This window comes from Pan paniscus, chromosome 18 (assembly GCF_029289425.2).
Source record: "Pan paniscus chromosome 18, NHGRI_mPanPan1-v2.0_pri, whole genome shotgun sequence".
NCBI classification, from domain to species: Eukaryota; Metazoa; Chordata; class Mammalia; order Primates; family Hominidae; genus Pan; species Pan paniscus.
In genome coordinates, this window is record NC_073267.2 from 87,619,259 (window position 1) to 87,645,124 (window position 25,866).

At 44.2% G+C, this 25,866-nt stretch overlaps 1 protein-coding gene across 1 annotated transcript in view; it reads left to right on the forward strand.

Moving 5' to 3' along the window:
- The window catches only part of VAT1L (vesicle amine transport 1 like), a 191,572-nt gene that overhangs the window by 95,440 nt on the left and 70,266 nt on the right, over window positions 1-25,866 (forward strand). The window contains exon 7 of the mRNA XM_003820904.5: window positions 809-1,003. Coding sequence (XP_003820952.1) covers window positions 809-1,003 — 195 coding nt within the window. The remainder of the gene's footprint in view (window positions 1-808; window positions 1,004-25,866) is intronic.

Sequence of the window (25,866 nt, forward strand, 5' to 3'; positions counted from 1 at the left end):
CCTCCCCAGATTTAGCCTTATCAAAACCACTCCCCCAGGAAAGCTGCTTCTGCAGTCAGAGTGGCCACCTCCATCATGTTCCCCACCACATTGTGTAAACTTTTCTGCCATCCTACTTCCTTTAACAACCCCATCATCACCACCACCATTCACTGAGCCAAGTGCTTTACACTTAATCACAGAGAACGTTGTAGAGCCACGATTCAAGTCCGGAGCTGATGATCCTGACCATGTACTTAATATTTCAACTACCTGTGGCCATGTAGTTAGTTTTGGGCTCTCTCTCCCACTTAGACCTGAGCGTCTCATAAGCATCACTGTCTATTGCTTCCCATGCACTTGCAACAGTGCCTAGAAAAATAGATGCTTTTAAAAAAAATACACCACTGTCCAAGGCGGGTGGATCACGAGGTCAGGAGTTCAAGACCAGCCTGGCCAAGATGGTGAAACCCCATCTCTACTAAAAATACAAAAACTAGCTGGGCATGGTCGTGGGCGCCTATAATCCCAGCTACTCGGGAGGCTGGGGCAGAGAATTACTTGAACCCGGGAGGCAGAGGTTGCAGTAAGCTGAGATCATGCCACTGCACTCCAGTCTGGGCTACAGAGCGAGACTCCATCTCAAAAAATAAAAATAAAAAATAAAATAAAAAAATACACCACCAAGAGCAACCCCTTGGCCAGCTGGAATCTGCTGAGCTGCAGCCCCATGTTCCCCCTGTAGTAGCTGATGACATCAGCAATGCTGCCAATATAGCCTTAACCCCGGTATTGAGTTCCTATAACCCGATACCACCTCTCTTTGCAGTGGTGGCAGGTGGAGAAGGTGAACCCCATCAAGCTGTTTGAGGAGAACAAAGTCATCGCAGGCTTTTCCCTTTTAAATCTGCTCTTCAAACAAGGCCGGGCGGGCCTCATTCGGGGAGTGGTGGAAAAACTCATAGGGCTCTACAACCAGAAGAAGATCAAGCCTGTGGTGGACTCCTTGTGGGCTCTGGAGGAGGTAAGAATGGTGCTTTTCTTCTGCAAATAAACTCCTCTTTTTAACTCAGGAAGGTTTGGGCAGCCAAATACAACCTTCTACTAAATGATTTTTTTCCCAGATGGGTTTGTTTTAAATGAGGGTCCTAAAAGTCACCTGTACCATAGAATAGTACTTTGGATATAAGAAATACTTTAAGCTCTTTGGTGATTTGCAAACCACGTGCCTCATCACACCATTTGTGCTCTGAACCCTTCCCAGGTAAGGCCACCAAATTTTGATCGATGTCTACAATTCGGTGTGGTTACAAGAGCGTGTGTATATTGTTGAGGCATCATACATATTGTCACCTTGTAAGTACATAAGAGATCAGTGTCAGAGCAGACAGTGATCTGAGCTAAAATGATTTGTGTGCTCAGCTGGATGCCTTGAGCCCGGATGAGACATTAGCTATCACGATGGACTTTGGAATTACTGCTGAGTTGTTGGGTCTAATGTTGAATTGAGTCTTTTTGTTAGTTGATCTTCCAAAAGTTATAGTATTTGGAAGCATTCCTTGATCACAAGAACATTAAGAACCCCTAATGGAGCCTTGAAGGATACTGAAGCATGAACTGGTTGTACTGGTTCACATGGCCCTTGCTAGGAGAAGGCAGGGTCTAGAAAATCCTTCAAGCAAGGGGAAGGTTTGGGCATTTGGGGAGTCAGTTAATGGCAGCTACTTATAGAAGAAATGAAGAGATGTGGCCTGGATTTTAAGAGGCATTTCACTAAGAAACCTAAGTCAAGATTTTTTAGCCTTGGCTTCAGGGAGCCATGACGCCCCTGAAAAATATTTTAAAATATGTGGGAATTTTTTTTTTATTGTTTTGCATTTTGCATGAGGGAAGTGCCTTATGGTACAAGTACTTTGTTGTACTTTTGCAAGTCACAAATACTTTTTAAAAAATAACATGTACGAAACTTCTAGTGGGTGTGCTTCTGGCAAGAAGGCTGTGTCTGTTTGCCTGAACGATTACATTGGCCCAAATCCAATGGCTTCTCTAAGCACAGAAATACCACTAGAAAGGCTCTTTGGGGGTCACTGTATATTCAAATACAACTGGTCCTAGATCAATGGAGCAGGAATGTGCCTATATCTCTCTCTAATACTGCAGTGTCATGGATGGGCTTAAAACCTTTAGCCACCAAAAACCTTGTTTCTTATGACAAAATAAATACTCATTACAGAAATTGCTAAATTAACCAAAAACATAAGGAGAAAATAAACTGCAAGTCCACATTCCAGAGAAGGATAACATTGTTAACATTTCGGTTTGCTTCCTTCCAGTCTTTTTTCTATTGCAGATGCTCACCGTGATTCAATTTAGTGCTAAATCGTATCAGATAATTGTGCATGCCTTCTGCTGTGTAATTGCCAATACAGCTAGCCTATTGCTGTAATTTTCTTTAAATGTTTTTAATTCAGTGAGTCAGACACCCATATGGTATTCACTATCATATCTCATTGGAACAGGGAAAGGGCTGGGCTACCTGGTTACTGGGTTCTCAATGGTCAGGAAGGAGAGAAAACGGAATCATCAAGAAAAAAGCTAAGAGATATACTTGTCCATGGGCCAGAGAAGGTGACTTACACTTGAACTCAGTGCCCAAAAGGACCCAACAAATCTGGTAACATTTAACTGAGACTTGAAATCCAAGAGGAGTCCACTTGGCCCAGTGGGTTCTTGTTCTAGTATTTGAAATCACCCCTTGGTTACAATGGTAATTGAATCACCAAACATTTATTGAACAACAACTATGTGCCCAGTACTGGGAAAATGCTGGAGCTACAATGATGAACAAATGGACAAGATCCCAAGACTTCATGGAGTTTTCATTCAGAGGAGTAGGAGGAGATAGAAAATACTGAAACAAACAATAATAAGCAAGGTAGCTGCCTGTCGTAATAAGTTCTTAGAAAGAGATAAATTTGGATATATGTTGGTGAATGGAGGGGGGAGACTCAGTTTCCCCAGAGCAATGTTGCTTAACTTATTTTTCATTGTTGCTCCTCTAAAGAGACTTTTTAGATACTATTTTGCCTAATAAACTCATGAAGTTTTACTACCATATGTGTGTGTATGTACACATACATGTGTGTTTATGTCCTGTATGTATATCTGTATTTTATATGTTAAAAGAGTAACTTTATTTTATCTTCCAAGAGCCAGTGTTCATCCCACTGGGGTGATATCATGCTTATTGAGAACGCATGCTGTAGAGAAACTTTAAAGAGGGAAGGTTTCTCTGAATAGGTATCATTTGAGCTGGAACATGAAAGAGGCAAGAAACTAAAGGGAGAGAATTCAACACAAGGAGATCCCTAAAAACAAAGGGGTGAAGAACAAAGATTTTGGTAAATCCCAAAGGGGCGTTATTGTGAGCCAAGGAGGGAATGGTACAAGGAAACTCTGAGTAGGTTAACAAGGGCTGGATGGAAATTTAGGTTTTACTCTAAGCAGCAGGGGGCTGCTATAGGTTCAGAGTCAGGAGGTACCACATCCTGGTCCCAAGGGTGTTATCCATCAGGACAGAATCTGAAATTGCCAGGCAGGATCCTGGGCAACTAGGCAACTACAGAAGTCTGATATTCAAGGAAGATCTCATTCCAGCTAAGGAATAGGAAAAGCATGCTAACTACAGACCAGGAAGCCTCCCAATGGAGAAGCTCAGCTAGCATTAAGGAGGGTCTGACCAGGCACAGATGGTACACGTGAGGCAGCAAGACTCATCTCCAACCCTCAGTGCTGGGGGAAATGGTGCTTCATGTGCGCTGGGGTTGTCAGCACTGGCTCAAAGACTGAGTCCACTAAGGATACAGAGCAAAGGTACTCAGGACCAGCACTAATGAGAGATGAGAAAGCCAAGGCTGGCAGCTTGCTTGACTGAGTCATGGATCATAGGCAGGCAAGTCTGGGACTTTACCTTGAACATACTTCTTCCATCTTTATTCTTAGCACTGTCATCTAAGCTGGGTGGACTCAAGCAATATCTAAACCAGATCATGTCCAACCTTGCTTAAAATCCTTCCATGGCTTCCTGCTATACCTGAAATGCAGTGTAAATTCCTCGTTGAGGTCTGTAAGGCCCTGCACTGTCTGACTCCTGCCCATCCATTACCCTCACCTCCTCCACCCAAGCTTCAGCAGCATTCATGTTTCTGGTCCTTGAGCCCACACAGGCCTTCCCTGTCTTGAGCCTTCGAACGTGTTGCTCCTTCTGTTTTGAACACTCCTCTTCCCAATTTTTGACAGTCTGCTTCCTTCAGGTCTCAGCCTCAGTATGACCTATACAGAGAAGCCTTCCCCAGCCCCACTCTTGAAAGTAGCACCTTGCACAGCCACTGCAGATGAGGCCATTCTCTCTCCCTTTACTCCATTTGATACTCTCCATTGTATTTACTGCCAGTTGAAATGATCCTGTTCTTTTATTTGTCTGCTTGTTTAGACTCTTGCCTCCCTTCCACTAGAATTTAAACCCTATGCGAGGGAAGACCTAGACTATATTATTCCAGACCCCAGTGCCTGGCATGGAATAGGTGCTCAATACATACTTACTGTGTGAATGGAACAATCCACCAATACAGAGAAAGAGGACTAGCTGGACATTTTCTATGTTTAACAATAAATATGTGTTGATTGAGTGAATTAATGAATAGATGAATGAATGACTGAACAAGGTGTAATTTTAAAAGATTATGTTAAGACAAGGTTTCTCAAAATAAGTAAATGCATACATAAAAGACAGGGTTTCTCAGCCTGGGCATGATTGAGATTTGGGGCTGAATAATTTTTTCGCTGGGTAGGGAGGGACTGCCCTGCGCACTGTAGAATGGCAAGCAGCATCTCTGGCCTCTACTCCCGTACCGCCAGCGGTGGCAATAGAAAATGTCCCCAGACATTGTCAGATGTCTCCTGGGTGGGACAAGGGTAGGGGCAAAACCACTCCTACTTGAGAACCACTGCTTTTAAAAGAAGCCATGATGGCAAAGACAGTCACCAGCAAGATGAAGGAATTCTACGTTCCTGTAGCAAGATAGTCCTCCATAGAAAGGAGAGACAGCTGTAGCCTGTTTGCCAACAACAGCACCCACAGCCACTCATCAAGAACACCCACCGACTTTCTGCCGGCTTTCTGCAATATTTACAGACATCTGTTTGGAGCTGCAGTCGGACCAAACGTGGCTATTTTCAAGCCCACGCAGCTCTTCTGGGCTTGAGGAGAGTGTAACATGCTTATTACTTGCAAACCTCTGAAGGACTGTAATGATTTTTCCCCTCCCGTTTGGTAAATGATTGCACAAAATTGCTTCTCAATCCAGCTCTATAACTTCATCTATGGAATATAAAGCCCACAGGGATTCAAAGAAAATTTTCTTGGGCTCTCTGAGCCTCAGACTAGAAGATTTAATAATATCAGAGACGATTAAAGTTTCCTCTTAGCCATCTGTCTTTGACTTTATTGTAAATTTAATTCACAAAGCAGAGTGGGTCTACTGCAGCCTCGGGTTTGCTTCCAGATACTAAATGTGCAGCTGTACGTTAAGTTGGAAGAAAGTTAATCTCACCAAACAGTTTAGAGATGGAAAAGAAATAAAAAATACTTGCATTTTTCAACCAAGCAGCAGTAACAGTGTTGAGAGCCTACTGTGTGCTGTGTGCTAATCCTCTTTTAGGATATCGAGTCTACAGAAGTCCTAGACAACATGTTAATACTTGCATTTGTCAACCAGGCAGCAGTAACATTGCTGAGCACCTACTATGTGCTATATGACAATCCTATTTTAGAATATAAAATCTACAGTAGTCATAGACAACGTGTTTCCTGCCCTTGAGTTTATAATTTAATGTCTGAGACAAAAATAAAATCTATAAAACAATTAGACAATAACTTAGTATGCAATAACAGAGTATTAATTTCAACTGCAACTGGCTTTGAAAACAAGAGAGAACAATGTTAAGAGTGAATGTTAGCCAGGCGCAGTGGCTTATGCCTGTAATCCCAGCACTTTGGGAGGCTGAGGCAAGCAGTTCACTTGAGGTTGGGAGTTCGAGACCAGCCCGGCCAACAGGGTGAAGCCCCATCTCTACTAAAAATACAAAAAATTAGCCAGGCATGGTGGCAACGCCTATAGTCCCAGCTACTTGGGAGGCTGAGGCAGGAGAATCGCTTGAACCCGGGAGGTGGAGGTTGTAGTGTGCCAAGATTGTGCCACTGCACTCCAGCCTGGGCAACAGAGCAAGACACCATTTCACAAAAAAAAAAAAGAGAGAGAATGTTGAGAGATGGATTTTACAGATGAGGTGGGGCTTGCTTGGTATGGGAAGGATAGGAAAGGATAGGAATGATTTGGATGACACTGGAGTTACCAGAAATAGATATGACAAGCAGGAGGCACAGCATGAACAACATCACAGAAGTGGGAGTGAGTATGGAGTGGGTGGGGTAGAGAGAAAAGTCTGGGCTAAACAAAGCAGAAGTTGCTGGCTGTAGAGGAGAGGAAGTAAGATTTGTTTGGTCAGTGGAGTCAAATCATGGTCCCCTTTGCTGCCAGGCAGAGGAGTTTGAGCTTACATCCTGGGTAGGGGGATTGCTGTTGGAGAGTATGGGGCCTAAGAAGCATGACACCATTTCATCTTCTCCTTTCCCTGAGGCACACTCTGGCCCCAAGTATGATCACTGTAAAGATTCGCACTTAGATATAGCTGTGGTCTCTGATTAAAATTGCTTTCCCCCATCTGCCACTTCATAGTACACAGAGGGCTGCACAGAGATCTCAACAATTTTTTAAACGTTCTATTGAAGACATGATCTGGGCCAGGCGTGGTGGCTCACACCTGTTATCCCAGCACTTTGGGAGGCCAAGGTGGGCAGATTGCTTGAGCCCAGGAGTTCAAGACCAGCCTGAGCAACATGGTGATACCCCATCTCTACTAAAACTACAAAATATTAGCCAGGCGTGGTGGTACACACCTGTGGTCCCAGGTACTCAGGAGGCTGAGGTGGGAGGATGACTTGAGTCTTGGGGGTGGAGGTTGCAGTGAGCTGAGATCGTACCACTGCACTCCAGCCTGGGTGACAGAGAAAGACCCTGTCAAAAAAAAAAAAAAAAAAAGACATTATCTTTACTATTTTACATGATTTATATAAAAGTCTATGGCTACACTCTCCAGTACGGTACCACTGGTCACATATGGCTATTTAAATTTAAGCTAATTTAAATTAGGTCAAATTAAAAGTTCAGCTCCTTGGCCGGGCGCGGTGGCTCATGCCTGTAATCCCAGCACTTTGGGAGGCCGAGGCGGGCGGATCACGAGGTCAGGAGATCCAGACCATCCTGGCTAACACGGTGAAACCCCATCACTACTAAAAGTACAAAAAATTAGCCGGGCGTGATGGCAGGCGCTTGTAGTCCCAGCTACTTGGGAGGCTGAGGCGGGAGAATGGCATGAACCCAGGAGGTGGAGCTTGCAGTGAGCCGAGATCGCGCCACTGCACTTCAGCCTGGGCGACAGAGCAAGACTCCGTCTAAAAAAACAAACAAACAAACAAACAAAATTCAGTTCCTCATGTCACCTATGCACATTTCAAGTGCCCAGTGCAGCACAGCTATGGAAGAACCGTTCCATCGTTGCAAAAAGTTCTATTGAAGCTGGTCTATGAGATGGTATCATCCTTTTTTGGGGAGGTAGGAAAAACTTTGTCTTCCTCACTTTGGCTGTAGTGAAGGTCGCTGCCCAAATGCAGTCATTTATTGGATGTAAGTGTCCTCAGTCTCGCTGAGTCTTCTGCATTTTTACCTCCATGTTAATGACTATGGTTTAATTAGATTTGTGTTTTTCATTCTAAGCTGTCACTAAACCTGTACAGAGATAGACTGGCCCGAAAGAATAAATGAAGGAAGAAAATGTGATGCTGAGCTTGATAGGGACCTTTATCTGTCCCAGGACAATAGGGTAACTTGATAAAAAGATTAGGCTGGGCGCGGTGGCTCATGCCTATAATCCCAGCACTTTGGGAGGGCGAGGTGGGTGGATCACCAGGTCAGGAGATCGAGACCACCCTGGCTCACACAGTGAAACCCTGTCTCTACTAAGAATACAAAAAATTAGCCCGGCATGGTGGCACGTACCTGTAGTCCCAGCTGCTCGGGGGGCTGAGGCAGGAGAATCACTTGAACCCGGGAGGCGGAGGTTGCAGTGAGCTGAGATCCCGCCACTGCACTCCAGCCTGGGTGACAGAACAAGACTCCGTCTCAAAGAAAAAAGATGAATGTGGGACACCAAGGACAGAGAAGGTGGAATGGCCCGAGTCAAGGCTGTGCAACGATGTGATTGTCAGTTCTGAAGAAACTTCAACTCTAGCACCAGACTGGGAAGGGGACAGAGAGGATGAATGAGGCCAAGCATCCAAAACAGATACTGCACCCCAAACTAGGAGGCAAAGACTCAAGGAGAAATTGTGGAAAGTCCAACTTAACTAGCAGATTTCAACTAGCTGGCATGGACCCTCTTTAAGGATTTAGGAGCTCCTTCTGAGGCACTGAGCACAGTGTGGGGCGAGGATTTAAAAGCATCTCCTGGCTTTGCAGACACTGCTGCTGCACCATGGTCAATCCCACTATGTTGGGGTTGACAGTGCGGTTGATGGTGGGCCCTTGGGCCGTGTCTCCTTTGAGCTGTTTGCAGACAAGTTTCCAAAGACAGCAGAAAAATTTTGTGCTCTAAGCACTCGAGAGGAAGGATTTGGTTATAAGGGTTCATGCTTTCACAGAATTATTCCAGGGTTTATGTGTCAAGGTGGTGACTTCACACTCCATAATGGCACTGGTGGCAACTCCATCTATGGAGAGAAATTAGATGATGAGAACTTCATCCTAAAGCATATAGGTCCTAGCATCTTTTCCATGGCAAATACTTGACCCAACACAAATGGTTTCCAGTTTTTCATCTGTACTGCCAAGACTGAGGGGTTGGATGGCAAGCATGTGGTCTTTGACAAGGTGAAAGAAGGCATGAATATTGTGGAGGCCATGGAGTGCTTTGGGTCCAGGAATGGCAAGACCAGCAAGAAGGTCACCATTGCTGACTGTGGACAAGTCTAATAAGTTTGACTTGTGTTTTATCTTAACCTCCAGACCATTCTATCTGTAGCTCAGGAGAGTACCCTCCATCCCATTTGCTCGCAGTATCCTATCATCTTTGTGTGCTCGCTGCAGTTCCCTTTGGGTTCCATGTTTTCCTTGTTCCCTTCCATGCCTAGCTGGATTGCAGAGTGAAGTTTATGATTATGAAATAAAAACTAAATAACAACAACAAAAAAAGCCTCTCCCAAAAGCAGGCTCTGTGTGTTGTGTCATGTACATAGTGGTTTGGAGGGTGAACTGGTGGCAGCTGGTCTGGCTGGGAGGCTGTGGCAATTTTGGGGGCATGAATATAGGTAAGCCACCAACCAAAGTGGGGGTGTGGGATGGGAGAGAATAAACCCATCTCAGCCATTGACAGAAAGGAAATCAGAAATAAAGGACAAAGGGGAAGCAAGAGTCAGCAATGACCAAGGGTCTTTTAAGCTGGGAGGTCAGGAACAGGGAAGCCAGCAATGGCATTTTAGTTAGCAGGGATAGACACTGGTGTGAAAAAGTTGATGAGCTTAGATGTGAGTTTGGTTTAAAGTCATACATAGTAGGACATGAAGGTGGAGCTGTCCACAGACAAGTCAAATCCTCAACCACATTCAGGTGAGAGAAGACTGGATAATTACTACTACGACTGCTACTACTATTACTACTGCTGCTACTACAGTACAACATTTCTAGAGGATTCGCTAAGTACTAGGCATTGTTCTAAGTGCTTTATGTATTAACTGATCGAAACTTCCCAACATCACAATAGTATCCAGGTATTATTATCCCCATCTTACAGATCGCAAAAATGAGGCTCTAGAAAGATTATACTTGCCCATAGTCCCTGCTTACCATTGAATTTGATGGAAATTTGAACCCCAGGAAAGTCTGATATATAGAAGTTTTTGGAAAGGTATAATGAATAAACTCATTGAACAAAAGAATGAGCAAAATAATGCTACCAGGAAATGCTTGGCATAGCATGTTTATATGTGCCAAGTACCTTGCATTTATTAACTCATTAAATCCTCATGATTACCCCTAGTGGTGATAATTGCTACTCACATTATGATACAAATGAGGGAATGAAGGCATACAGAGAGGAATACGTTGCCCAAGGTCACACGGCCAATGCATGGCAAAACCAACTTTGAGACCTAGGCAGTTTGGTTCTGAAGTCCATGCTATGGACATTAGCGTCTCCACTATGTTGGGAAAGACCAGAACCCTACAACCCCCGCTTTATTTCTGCATGTCTGTGAATCCTTCGTCCTTGGGCAGAGGATGAGGCATCCACAGAAAGGCAGCAGTAAAGGAACCACCACAGCCATCTGACAGGTCATTAGTGTCAGCTGCTGCTGACAAGCCAGGAAGTCCATAGAGAAACAGCCTTTGGGTTTGGCCCAGGCTCATTGTTGACCTTTCAGAAAGCAGTGTCAGTAGAAAGATGGGGGCAGAAGTCTGAATGCAGAGGTTGGTGAAGGGAAGGTGCAGGGAGGACAGGCCAACAGCCAGCACAAGCCTCCCACCTGGCACTGAACAGGACAAACGCCCAGAACCCAGCCAGGAGGAACAGAGGTCACAGGAGGGCTATTTAGAAAGCCAACTCGTGGTTGCCTAGGTCTGGGGGACTTGGAGAGAATGGAGAGGAACTGCTGATGGGCATGGCATTTCTTTTTGGAGAGATAAAAATGTTCTAAAATTAATGGTAGTGATAATTTCACAACTCTGAATATGCTAAAAAAATGGAATCATACATTTTAAGTGGGTGAATTGTATGGCATATGAATTATATATAAAGCCAATATAGAGATATCATATATATGCTAAGATAGATATGCTAGTATACACGTATATTACACAAGAGAAAGGGAGAGATTGAAGGGCCGTTTAATGCTGGGATCAGGGGAACTAGGGAGATGGGGAAGAGGCACAGCCTTAGAATCTCTGGATCCCTGGCCTCAATCCTTATTAATATCCTAGCTGTGTGGCCTCAGAAAACCATCCCACCTGGTCCATTCTCCCAGTTTTCAGATGAGCAAAATTGGGCTCCAGAAGCAATTGCTGTGTTTACTGTAGGTCCCTACCCTTCATTTCTTCCTTCCTGCGTGACTTCTTTCCCTTAAGTGGAATTGTAAATTTTTCAGTTCAACATAATCACCCCAGCCACTTGCCCACACACACACATTTCCGATTTCCACGCACATTCTCCCAGCTGGCCTCATGTGTTTTCTGGAGCTCAAACTTACCAGCACTATCACGCCCCCAGGCCCTGCCATGCCCTTGCACCCAGCTCTGCTCTGAGCTGCCCAATGGACCAAAGAAATTAAGGCACAGCTCTGCCTCAGTGTATTCATCTGTGACAGGCTGAATAATGGCCCCCTAAAGATGTCCACATCCTAATCCCTAGAATATTTGAACATGTTACCTCATATGGCAAAAGGGACCTTGCAGGTGTGACTAAATGAAAGATTCTGAGACAAGGAGAATACCCTGGATCATGCAGATGGATCCAATACAATCACAAGGGCCTCTGTAAGAGAGAGGCAGGAGGGTTGGAGTAAGAGGAGCAGATGCGATGGCAGAAGCAGAGGAAGAAGGGTGATGTGATACTGGGAATGGGAAGAGCCTGTAGAAGCCAGAAAAGGCACAAAAATTAAGGAGCCAGCCCTGCTGACACCTTGATGTTAGCCCTAAAGAGACAATTTCAGGCTTCTGATTTGCAGAACTGTAAGAGAATAAATTTTTGTAGTTTTACGTAAATTTGAGGTAATTTATTGTAGCAACAACTGGAAACTAATACATACCACTAATGCCACTCAACAAATGCTTACAGAGTGCCTGCCTGCTGTGCGCCAAGCACCGGGCCAGGCTTTGCAAACACAGTTGCAAGTGAGAAAGCCTGGGCCTATGCTTAGGGGCAGCCAGGATGGTGGAAGTGAACAGTCAGACAATTATATAAGCAGGAAACGAAGCCTGGAGGAAGAGAGCTGGGCAGGGGTGAGATCCAGGCCTGTGCCACAGCCTGGGCAAAGGCCTGGAAGTTGGACAGAAAGATGGAGGTTGGCACATTCAAGGACAGAAAAAAGGTTCATCAGGCTGAGCACAGAGTGATGGGGAGGCTGACCTTGAATGGAGGGGAGAGGAAATGGGATAGGAGGAATTCCCGCCAACCGCCGGAATATACCCATCCCTCTGGCCTTACTGGACCACTGTGATTTTCAGAAACCTGAGACTCTGCACCTCCCTGCCTTTGTTCCAGTTGTTAACTTGGCCTGCATGCCCTTCCCTCGTCCTTGTCCTCCTGCAAAATTCTTGGTCACCTTTTAAGACTCAGCCCTGGTGTCGACTCTTCCGTAAAACCATTCCTCCCTCTTGCCATTATCCCAACCCTGAGTTAGGAGGTACTGCTTTTAGATCCCATGGGCTTGCCTCCCTCATTGACATGTGCATGGGCAATTTCCTGTGAAAAATGGAGAGAATAATGCTACCTTCCTTCGGTTTCTATTTAGAGGGATTAAATGACCTAATGTACAAAAGGTACTTAGCTTAATGACTGACAGAGAGTAAGTGCTCAACATTAGCTGTCATTACAGGGCATTGCAAATGCATTTCCCCCAGAGAGTGGAGATATTTCAGGTCAGGGACTCTTGGCAAGGTGCCAAGGGAGGAGAACACAGGATATGCCCTGCGAAAGATTTCTGGGGCCTCAGGGCATGCATTTTCATCAGCCTGGTGCAGCATCTCCCATCAAGGTTCTAAGCAGACAACTTCATCTACACCAGGAGACCAGCGTGTTGCAGAATTAGGCTTATTCACAGCTCAGCACTCCTTGTTAGGAGTCTGGGAGCTCAGCTCTGAATACATTCCTGTTACAAAGAAAATGCTCGTCCTTGCCTTTACGCCTGTCATTCAGATGAAAATACTTCACAAAACTTGATTTCCTTGTGAGCCAGGGACAGAGTCAACTCACACTGCCCTTGGCTGTGTTTTAAAGGACGCAGACCAGGATTCTGCTGTTTCCAAAGACTGGAAAGTTTCTATTTGCCTTTGAGGTTGATGGAGAAATTACTTAATATATCTTATTTGCAGAAAGGCAACAGAGGACCAGTTTCAAGATTTTTCCAAGATATCTGTACTGATATGTTAATCACAGATTCTTTATTTGCTAGACTAAGTAGATAACTGTGCTGCAGACCAAGATTCTTGAATCTTGGGACATACATTTAAATCAGATAATGCATGAGTAAAAGGTCACATCCTGGCAGATAAACATGCTGTGGATATTACCACTACCCCCACCTCTGGAATCCACACTTCGGTCTGAGCATCAGTTTCCTCCATTAGAAATGGGGATACTACCATGTTCCTTGTTATTGCATAGGATTTATGATTATTGTGCAATCAACTGAGTCCATATGTGGTGAACTCTTGTACACTGTAAACCACTCTGCTGACACGAGGCATATTATAATGTGCAGAAGCAGGTCTGATTGGATGGGGGCAAATTCTTGGTCCAAAAAACTGGTTTTGTTTTTTGTTTTGTGTTTGAGACAGAGTTTCACTCTTGTCACCCAGGCTGGAGTGGAATGGTGCAATCTCGGCTCACTGCAACCTCTGCCTCCCAGGTTCAAGCAATGATCCTGCCTCAGCCTCCTGAGTAGCTGGGATTACAGGCGACGCCAGCCACCATGCCCAGCTAATTTTTGTATTTTTTAGCAGAGTCGGGGTTTCACCATGTTGGCCAGGCTAGTCTCGAACTCCTGAGCTCAGGTGATCCACCGGCCTCGGCCTCCCCAAGTGCTGGGATTCCAGGTGTGAGCCACTGCGCCCAGCCCAAACTGGGTTTCTTAACCCTTCCACTTCCTAGTGGTTTGTCCTGTAGCACTTCATTTTTCTCTTCCTCCTTTTCCTCCCCTATAAAATAGGAACAGCTGACTTTATTTCCCAAAACAGTTGTGTATGAGTTTGCTAGGGCTGTTGTAACAAAGTACCACAAGCCAAGGGGCTTACACAACAGAAATGTGTTGTCTCCGCGTTCTGGAGGCTGGAAGTGTAAAGATCAAAGTGTCTGCAGGGTCTGTTCCTTCTGAGGGTCATGAAGGAATCTGTTTCATGCATCTCTCTTAGGTCTGGCAATCTTTGGCATTCTTTGGCTTATAAGCACATCACCTCTATCTCTGCCTTCATCTTCACAAGGCATTCCCTCTGTGGGCATCTATCTCCAAAATTCCCCCACTTTATAAGAACACTAGTATTGGATTAGGGCCCACCCTACTTCAGTATAATCTCATCTTAACTAATTACATCTCCACAATCTCCATTTCTAAATAAGGTTGCGGTGGAGTTGCTGGGAGTTAGGATTTCAACATATAAATATTTGGAAAAGAGGGGAGGGACATAGTTATATCCATAACAAACTGTGAGTCACATACGATCAAAAACGGGAGATGCCTTGCAAATTATAAAGGGCTAAAGAGATAAAATTTTGCATGAGGGTTAAAAGGGCAAACTCCAGATTAAGTTCAAGTCTCCCCTCCTCCAGTTATAGCTGTGATTTCTTAGGAGAGTGGCTTCATTTCTTTCCTAAGCCTTGCTTTGCTATCTGTGAAATGAAGATGATAGCAGGGCCTCCTCTGTGGGATTGCTGTGGAAATATCATGAGGCTGTGTGTGCAGGGCTTAAGGCATGCCCTGGCACCCAGTACGAGCCAGCCTCTGTTACCAGATCAGAAGGGGTGGGTTGGGTGGGGCCCTGCCTTTCCATCACCTTGCAGTCAAACCTCCCAGAGCTGGTTTCCTCCCTGATGTGCTACTGCTGTGGTGCAAACAGGCTTACCAGTGCCCTTTCCTCGTGCTTGTACTCATTTCCAAAGGCAACTGTGGGAGCTGCTTTATGGAACAGAAGCTCTGAACAGCACAAATGATAAACACATGCTGGTGTTTGCATTCCTCTAACCCTCCAACCATCTAGTCTCTGATTACTAAACTGTTAGCTTGTTTTGGGAGGTTCTGCCAGGAAAGTGCCACGCTCCAGTTAGTCATTTAATAAACTCTAAGTGAGCAGCTGCCAGCAGAGCCATGGACAAATGACAAAGGAGCAATCATGGCTACAGTGTGATATCTGCCCAGAGCCAGGCACTGTGCTGAGCACTTTACATGCATTAGCTCATCTAGACTCCTGGCAATCCTGTAGGGAAAGAACTATTATTGCCCCCATTTTACAGATGAGGGCACTGAGGCTTAGAGCATTAAGTGACCTGGTCAAGGTTACACAAACAAAAAGTGGTGGAGCCAAAACTCAACTCTCAGACTGGCTCTCTCCTGAAGAGAGCTTGGCTTGTCACCAAGGCCTCAACCCCCTCCAGGAGCGGCGATGACTTTGTCCTGAGCTCTTCAACCTGGTTGCCCCGTCAGGCATCCTGATTTGCAGTGGAGAGATTGGCTTGAACACCCTGGTTCATCAGTTCCTACCTTCTGTGATTAGACAGGTGACACTGCATCTCAAACCTTTCTGCATCTGTAACCCTTGCTCTTCCTGCCTGTTTCAAAGTCTATTGCAAGCAGTGTGTAAGCTGTAAACTGCATGCTGTGTATGGAAATGCCACAGAGTGGGTGCTTGATACAACTTGAGCTTGCTTCTTCCTTTCCACTTCCCTTCCAAAATGTGTGTCATTTTCATAGCTTCCCTAGCACCTTCACACGTGTTATCATTCAGTGAGTTTGCTCAACAGACACCAACTGAGTGAGGATGGGGATGTGGTGATTGAGCTCTGTTCCCATGACCAGGAGCTGAAAACCACGTGATGCTCACCCAACCTTTCCAGGGTTGATAAGAAGACCGAGATGCGGACAGCGGATGCGTTCTCCAAGACACACAACTCTACTAAGTAGTAGCACAGATTCCCTTGACTTTAAGGCCAGTACTTGAGCCTCACCATGTCCCTTTCAGCCTCACCCAAATGGCTACAAATTACCAACTAGTTACGCTCCAATTTCATTGCATTTCTATTGTTTGGCAGTTGGACATACTCCACATGAGCATGTTTACTTCCCAAGCTACACCATATGCAAGGCTGTGCTGGAAGTGCAGAGGCGACAATTCAAAGAGGCTATACCTGACTCTACACCTTCTATTTGCACAGCATTTACTTGCCTTTGTGGGGATGAAGCCCCATAGTAAAACCACAGAGATAGGCAGGACAGGTGTTATGTTCATTACATAGATATGTGTGTGTTATAAACATAGACTGAGTAAGGTAATTTGCACAAGGTAGTAGAGCTGGAAATCCAAGCCACATTCCTTATTCCGGAGATCATATGAGTATTTGTGTGTCTGCGTATATCTGTGTATTTGTGAGCTTTGCTTATGTGCTTATTTTGCCCTTTCTCCCAGCATAATTTTTTCTATATAGCAATTAAAATAAGCTATATAAATATATAACTACAATATACAACATTTAGAAAATAGGAAAAAAGGGCCGGGCAAGGTGGCTCACATCTATAATCCCAGCATTTTGGGAGGACAAGGCAGGGGGGATCAGGTTAGGTCAGCAGTTTGAGACCAGCCTGGGCAACATGGTGAAACCCCATTTCTACTAAAAATACAAAAATTAGCCGGGCGTGGTCGTAGCTGCCTGTAGTCCCAGCTACTTAGGAGGCTGAGGCGCGAGGATCACTTGAACCCGGGAGGCAGAGGTTGCAGTGAGCTGAAATCGCGCCACTGCACTCCAGCCTCAGCAGCAGAGTGAGACTGTGTCTTGAAAAAAAAAAAAAGAAAATAGAAAAAAAAGGCAAAAATATTGCCCATAATTGTGCCACCCTAAACAAAACCATTGTTATTGTCAGACTGTACCCCATTCCTGGCTTTACTCCCATTCATCTTTTCCTTCTGTGACCACCACTCCCCCTGCAACCAGTTGTCATTATAAATGCCCCAGGTCTGCTCATGAGCCTTTATGAGCAAATTAAGGGCATGTTATGATGCTTTTCTAAGCAGAGACACAGAGTCACAGCAAAATTCAAGAGGCATTTGCTTTGGGTCAGCATCATTGACAGAGCAAGGGCGAGGAAGTTCATGGTTGGCAAGCATCAAGTTCAAAAGGTGAATGAGGACTGGAATGGGAGAAGACACAGCAAGTGATAGCCAGAGGGCTCAGAGGTGGGGCTGATGTTGAGATATACAAACAAGATGGTGGTAGGTGTGTGACCATTAGTTTACCTTTTTTTTTTTTTTTAAAGACAATCTTGCTCTGTCACCCAGGCTGGAGTGCATTGGCGACATCTCAGCTCACTGCAAGCTCCGCCTCCTGGGTTCATGCCATTCTCCTGCCTCAGCCTCCTGGGTAGCTGGGACTACAGGCGCCCACCACCACGCCCGGCTAATTTTTTGTATTTTTTAGTAGAGATGGGGTTTCACCGTGTTAGCCACGATGGTCTTGATCTCCTGACCTTGTGATCTGCCCGCCTCCGCCTCCCAAAGTGCTGGGATTACAGGCGTGAGCCACCGTTCCTGGCCCATAGTTTACCTTTTAGTTAGTATTTAATGCATTTTTTGCTGCTTTTCCTCCATTAGTCACAGAATCATTCAAAAGAATTGTTACCTGGGTCCTATCAAGTGCCTCTTACTTATTCTCCTATCAGAGCAGGTGGAATACATTTCTTTTTAGGCACAATGTGGTTCTAACTCCCAGGTTTGCAGGCCATCAGCACTTCCTTCTACACCCCATGGCAGACATCACTAATCCCACTTGGCATCCGATCTCTCTCAGCACAACATCCCACTCCCACTCAACCAGAGAAGTTACATTAAATGAACCACTGTGGGTCACCCTCACCCCTAACCTGAAATAACCTAACCAATGTCCAGCGCAACCAAAGTGGGCAGAGCAAGAAGAGATACCAATTTCAAGAACAGCTGTCAGTGGTGGTCTTATTCTTGCTGTTTCTCAGGATAATTTTCACCTCATTTATGGTTTGCTGAGGAAGTGGCTGTCTTAACAGGCATTTTAGAGAAGCTATCAGCCACAGTTTTTCAGCCCAAAGTCATTCACCATTTTCCTAACTCTGATTTATTTGTGGCAGTGTTTTCACACAATATAAACACCAGTTATTTCAGGTCTTCCAATGTGCTGTATTTTAAAAATCTAAACTTTTTGGGTTTATGTATAATTTACTAAAATTCCATTAGAAAACAAAGCATACACAGCCCTAGACATTACTGGTTGATGAGCTCAACTTATTCCTTTCTTTATCCTTGTTTCTAATTAGCCAAAAAGGAGCAGAAGGCCATGGATGGAATAAGAAATGCATGGTAATATTCATTTCTGAGTAATTAACCTCATCTGTATATGTCAAGGGACAATAGTGAATGGGGTTTTTTATATAATTTATCACATTACCATAAAAACATTGAGTAGTTATCTTGGTAGATGCCAAGGCATTTGATGAAATTCAGCAGCTATTTTTTATTCAGTCACTAAGTTTTTTTCTTAACCCAATAAATGCTTTAAAATAGAATTAAAATCAAAACCAATTTAAATGCTTTAAAATAGAATTAAAATCAAAACCAATTTCAATACTTTAAAAGGGAATTTAAATGCCAAACAATATTATATTTGGTAAAACAATGTAAGACCCTCAACAAGCTGTACAAGGATGGCCCCTACCAGAAGAAGTGCTAAAAAGAAAATCGATCAATCAATCAATGGAATAAAAAGGCCGAGCATGGTGGCTGATGCCTGTAATCCCAGCACTTTGGGAGGCTGATGGGGCGGCGGGGGTGGGGGGGGTGGATCACCTGAGGTCAGGAGTTCGAGACTAGCCTGGCCAACACGGTGAAACCCCATCTCTACTAAAAATATCACAAAAACCTAGCGGGGAATGGTTGTCCACTCCTGTAATCCCAGCTACTTGGGAGGCTGAGGCAGCAGAACCACTTGAACCCGGGCGGCTGAGATTTCAGTGAGCCGAGATGGAGCCACTGCACTCCGGCCTGGGCCACAGAGGGAGACTCTGTCTGGAAAAAAAAAAGAAAGAAAGAAAGAAAAAAAGTAACACAGGAATAAAAAGATTATACCTTACACTCTCATAGTAGATAATGCTTTTAATGTGCAGCATTCCCTTTCTTAAAAATTTCCTTGAGAATAGTCCATCTTTGTTTTTAATAGACATCTCCTGGGTTTAGTCTCAGATCTCATTTAGTAAATGAGAATTTGCCAAGAAACTTACTCTTACTGAACCGGAGTTTTCTCACCTGTAAATTTGGGAGGAATTACGATAGATACAGCATATGACAAGCACACAGAAAATATGATATTCCCCCCGCTATGTAAGCTCTACCTCTGATTTGCTTTTCATTTTTCTTTTTCATTTGGAGTCCAAGGCTTAAAAATGCATTTGCTTCTTGAAATAATTTTGGAAATACACTTTGCAACAGGTAGTTAGTACATATAATACAGTCTTCCTGATCCTTAGTTTCTGAGGGTGAAAATTAATATACATAACACCTATAATAGATACTAAAAATAATAATAGCACTACTAGTTACTGAAGACTTATTCTAAGCCAAGCATTGGACTGGACCAGGGTGTACAAAAATGGAAAAATCACAGGCCCAAATATCTTACAGAGAAATTGGGTACAACCACCCTATCTAGACTTGGAAATTCTGATTTGGAGATCGCCTTGGGTGTTTTCTATTTTTAGAAATAATTATTCAATGCCACTTGATTTTAAAATTATTAGGTTGGTGCCAAAGTAATTGAGGTTTCTCTCATTACTTTTTTTTTTTTTTGAGACAGAGTCTTATTCTGTCACCCAGGCTGGAGTGCAGTGGCGTGATCTCGGCTCACTGCAAGCTCCGCCTCCTGGGTTCATGCCATTCTCCTGCCTCAGCCTCCCGAGTAGCTGGGACTACAGGCGCCCACCACCACGCCCAGCTAATTTTTTGTATTTTTAGTAAAGACAGGGTTTCACCATGTTAGCAAGGATGGTCTCCATCTCATGACCTTGTGATCCGCTCGCCTCAGCCTCCCAAAGTTCTGAGATTACAGGTGTGAGCCACTGTGCCTGGCCCTCTGTCATTACTTTTAATGGCAAAAACCACAATGACTTTGGCACCAGCCTAGTAACCCAAAAGGAATAACCATATTCCCCCATCAAAAGAGAAACGCTTCTGTATTATTTTATACCACTCTATCTTATTCTTGGTGTTACTGATTTGCTTTTTTTTTTTTTTTTTTTCATTAAAGGCACCATTGGTGTATCCATGTGGTTTGTCTGTTCTGAGGTTTCATTCACATCCTGCTTTTTTTACAACGGCTTTTAATTTTAACATGATTTTTTGTTTATTGCTTTATTTCCATCCTGTATTAGTCTTTCCAGGCTGCCATAACAAAATATCAAAGACTGAGTGGCTTAAACAATAGAAATTTGCTTCTTAGTTTTGGAGACTGGGAATTTCAAGATCAAGGTGTCAGCTAATTTGGTTCCTGGTAAGGGCTGTCTCTGGCTTGTGGACAGCCACCCTCTCACTGTGTCCTCACGCGGTCCCCACTCTGTGAAGTCTCTTCTTATAAGGGCACTTATCCCATCATGGGGGCCTGCCGTTATGACCTCATCTAATCCCTAAGTGCCTCCCAAAGCCTCCATCTCCAAATACTCTAACCATTGCATTGGGGTTCGGGGCTTAAACGTGAAATTAGGGAGAACAATCGTTCAATCTCTAACACTTCCTATATTCCCTAGGGAGAGATTTAGAGCATTCTTACTTTTCTAACTAATATAAGAACTTTGGGCCAAGAAATGTGCTTTAAATATTGTTTGGGCAGCATATAGATTCCTTCCTTAATCCATATTTTTATGTAAGAAAAATTTTTTTTCAATTGACACATGGTTGCACTTCATTGTTTTCATTCATTTGTAAGCCTACTTCTCTTCATTTAACACCTACTATTTACCAAGCCTGGGACAAGGCCATGAAGAGTTAGAAAATCAAAATACCTCAAGGAAAAAAACAACTGGTGGTAAAGGAGAAATGTAAACCAATGATTAAAATACAGTGTTCCACGCTCAACAAGGAGAGAGGTTCCTAGGAAATACTGGTGTCAAGTAAGAGGAATTCAAATCTGCCTAATGTGGTTATGAAAGACCCTTATAAAACATCCCCTATCTATCAATATATTGGGCATTATTTGTATGTCTCTTGTTGGCAACCTGTAAAGAAAATTGAATGTTTTAGATGCACCAAATCTTGCAATAATTTTCCTATGGCTAAAAGAAAAATGAAAACATTACGTTTGTTGGCATGGCTTGATTTTCTTCAAAGAAGAAAAGAATTTGAAGCAAAATCAAGAAAGAAAAAGCAGTAGCTGAGAGGAGATGCCTGAAGTTATTCTCGCTGACCTCTTCTGTTTGCCGAGATTCCAACCTTACTTTTTACACTTAAAAATTTGACAGGGAGGTTTTTTCAGAAGTTCCCTGAAGGCAGCATCTGAGTGCAAACATAGAGTAGCCTTGCCACCCCTGCTGAGATCATTTTTCTGTCCAGATCCATTTTTATGTGATTGTTTTCCTGCTTCTGGTTTCCACCTAGCTGCTGTTTTTAAGTGTCCTCTGTTGTACCATTATTCACAGGTTGATGTTCCTTGTTTTATTTTCTAGGTTGGCAGCCTTCCCTGCATCATTATTCTGTTTATATCATTAGCTGCAGTGTAGGTTTGTTGTGTTACAGCATCATACGTTATTTGCTTTGCAAATATGACTCACTGTCTCTGACTTTCATCACCTGTGTTTGTGCGTCCTCTGAAGCGTTTATAAGCTTATCATAGGCCTGCAGTATTGAGAAACATGGTTCTAAAAAATAGTCACTAAAAAGAGTCAATAGCTACTGCATCTCTCCCTGACATTCCAAGCGTTCTGTCAGATCTAGGGGGTTTACGCTTATATTTACTGCAGACTTAATTTTTTACTTTTCCTCGACTAATTTTTTTAGGTTTCTTTACTCAAACCTTCTTTGATGTTTGAGGTTCCCCTCACCATCGCTCATGAATTTTGGAAGGCCTTGGCTCACATCAGGAACTCATTTCACCATTGTCCCCCCAGTAATGAGTGTTGAATTAATGGTTCTTCCCAGATGTGCTTAAAAGTTCTTTAAAGTACCTTCTTTATTCACTCATCAAAAAGTTTGTCACCTACTCTGTGCTAGGGGATGTTGTAAGGTGAGGACAGCAAAGCCCCTTTGTTTTAATGTTGAGAGCCTGGAGGGAGAGAGATCTGATGTTTAAACTCATTTGATAATTACAGTGCAATGTGGAGACGGCTTTCAGAGCTCCTTTGGAAGCAAAACATCATCAGGTCTGGGGAAAACCAGGCAAAGCTTCAAAGACGATGTTGGGCTTGACCTGGTTCTCCATCACCAGCATACTTACCATTTTACACTGTGACTTGCACAATAGGACAGTCATACGATTGATGGACAGATGTCAACACTTAGCTTGGGATCGCCTCAAATCAGAGCCTGGGATACAGACTTATGTGCAGGAACTTATTTGAGAAATGATCCCAGAGAGAAAAAGTGAGGGAGAAGAAGAGCATTTGGAAAATGAAGGAAGGATGTGTTATCAAAGGCAGCTACTGCTGTGAGTGACTGGTGTTTGATCCCAATCCCTGGGAAAACTAAGGAAATGCAACTCAAAACTGTCTTCCTGAAAAACTAAGGGGGGAACGGTCACTCCCCATTAGTCAAGGGTGGCTCCAAAGCACCAACTCCCAGTATTTTAGGGTTGTGCATGTGAGTGGGCTGCCCTCTCTCACATCAGAGATATCTCTGGGTGAAGCAGAGCTAAAGGCAGGGCCCAAGGAACTGCCATCTTCCACATGCATGAAGTTGATCAAAGTCTGTGTGGAACTGGCCCTGGCAACAGCAGCTAGGGTATAAAGGGGCCCAGAAGATTTAAAGTGATGTAGAAGAGGTGTTCAATACAGTGGATTCAATTTCTTTCAAGGGATAAGATATAGGGACCTATGAAGTTGGTTACATCTTGCAGGAGGCAGCAGAGAAAACTCCCAATTGGAGGTCTACACAGGGAAATGCTGGTAAATATTTTAACAACCAGCCCTAGGGGGGAAAAAAAAGCCCTGCTGTGTAGCATTGGCCAATTTCCACGCTGTAAATACTCCCATCATGACCAATAGCGGGTTATCAACATGACGTCACTGAATACAGAATTGGGAAGAGATGTGCACAATCAGCTCTCGGAGTGAGTGCCCCATACGTATTCCCTGGACTCCAGTTCCACAGAGTTGGCTGACAATACAATGGCCTGAAGGGCAGATTCCACCAGGCACAGAGCTCACTTTTGCTGGTCTCCTGTATGCAGAAACCCTGGCTATGTCTGTGTTTGACAACCTGGTACAAGATAACTGGGGAAAATCTCAGAACATTGAGAATTTTTTGCTGTGAGGCTATATAAAGAAATCAACACCCAGGCAGAACCTCTCTCAGCAGCCCTAGGCACCAGGCTTGCCTTAGGTCCATTGCTGTATAATCCTTTTGGTCTCTGTTTTGCTGTCACTTCTTGGACACCCTATGCCCAGCTCAAGTCCCTCCTATGTACCCCCAGCACTCTATTACTTCCAACACAAAGTTATAATTTTTTTTATTGTCCATATTTTCCATAAAGCTATAAGCTTCCTAAAAGCAGGTGTAGACATCATGTTCAGTTTTATATCCCCAACAGTTAATTTATAAGCTCAGTACCCAAAACTTCATAGTTCTCCTCCTCCCCTATCCTTCAGGGAGGAGTGGTGCCAAGTGCTGGATTTACCCCTCAGCTAGGCAGTTGTGGTCTATCAAAAGCAAAAGCCCTTAGCTATGTTTCTCACCATCCATCATTTTAGTGCCTGTTTAGAGAGAATCATAATAAAAGCAGAGAGTAGCAGTGAAAGATTAAAATATCCACTTCAGGCAATGATAGAAAAGCCATCAAAAGGGCCAGACACGGGGCTCACGCCTGTAATCCCAGCACTTTGGGAACCCGAGGCGGGTGGATCACCAGGTCAGGAGATTGAGACCATCCTGGCTAACATGGTGAAACCTCGTCTCTACTAAAAATACAAAAATCAGCCGGGCGTGGTGGTGGGCGCCTGTAGTCCCAGCTACTTGGGAGGGAGAGGCAGGAGAATGGCGTGAACTCGGGAGGTGGAGCTTGCAGTGAGCCGAGATGGCGCCACTGCACTCCAGCCTGGGTGACAGAGTGAGACTCCGTCTCAAAAAAAAAAAAAAAAGTTCAAGACCAGCCTGACTGACATGGTGAAACTCCGTCTCTATGAGAATTACAAAAAAATTAGCCACACGTGGTGGTGAGTGCCTGTAATCCCTGCTACTTGGGAGGCTGAGGCAGGAGAATCTTGCTTGAACTCAGGAGGCAGAGGTTGCAGTGAGCCGAGATAGCGCCACTGCCCTCCAGCCTGGGGAACAAGAGCCAGGTTCCGTCTCAAAAAGAAAAAAAAAAAAAAAAAAAAAAGCCATCACAAGGCTCTTCATGATTACAGATAATAGGCCCTGTTGGAGTTCAGAAAAAGCCAAGAACACTTCCCGAACCTGCAGAAGAAGAGGTGCTCATTGTCAGATCGCCATGACCTGTCAGTGGCTCAAGACAGGAAAAGGAGGCCGGGCGCGGTGGCTCACGCCTGTAATCTCAGCTCTTTGGGAGGCCGAGATGGGCAGATCACATGGTCAGGAGATTGAGACCATCCTGGCTAACACAGTGAAACCCGTCTCTACTAAAAATACAAAAAATTAGCCGGGCGTGGTGGCAGGCACCTGCAGTCCCAGCTACTTGGGAGGCTGAGGCAGGAGAATGGCGTGAACCCAGGAGGCGGAGCTTGCAGTGACCCGAGATGGCGCCACTGCACTCCAGCCTGGGCAACAGAGCAAGACCCCGTCTCAAAAACAAAAAAAAAGACAGGAAAAGAAGAGTGGAATTGAGTAGGAGGAAAGAGAGAAGCAGCGGGATGTAGACAAAGGATGATAATAATATGACAATAACATACAGCAATGATGATAATAATCAACACACATTGAGCATTGACCATATACTGGACACTGTCCTAAACATTTTATAAGGGCTGTATTTCATTTAATCCTCACAATAACCATAAGAAGTAGATGTTATTATTTATCCCTATGGATTACAGAAGAAAATGAGGCACAGAGGAGTAAAGTCGCTTGCCTGAAGTCACACAGTAAGACATGAAAGACAAAAACTTATATTTAAACAGCTTTTGAAAATTAGGTGATGATATTCTGTCATAAGCTGTGTATTTCTTCTAAATCTTACCTCCTCTGCACTTCTTTTCCTTGCCTCTCTGCAGTAAGGATTATAAAGATTTCTTGGCAGGTGCAGTGGCTCATGCCTGTAATCCCAGCATGTTGGGAGGCCTAGGCAGGCAGATACCTTGAGGTCAGGAGTTCGAGACCAGCCTGGCCAACATGGTGAAACCCTGTCTCTACTAAAAATACAAAAAGTAGCCAGGCATGGTGGTGTGTGCCTCTAATCCCAGCTACTTGGGAGGCTGAGGCAGGAGAATCACTTGAATCCAGGAGACAGAGGTTGCAGTGAGCTGAGATCGCAACACCGCACTCCAGCCTGGGCGACAGAGGGAGACTCTGTCTCAAAAAAAAAAAAAAAAAAAAAAAAAAGAAAAGACTTCTCTTG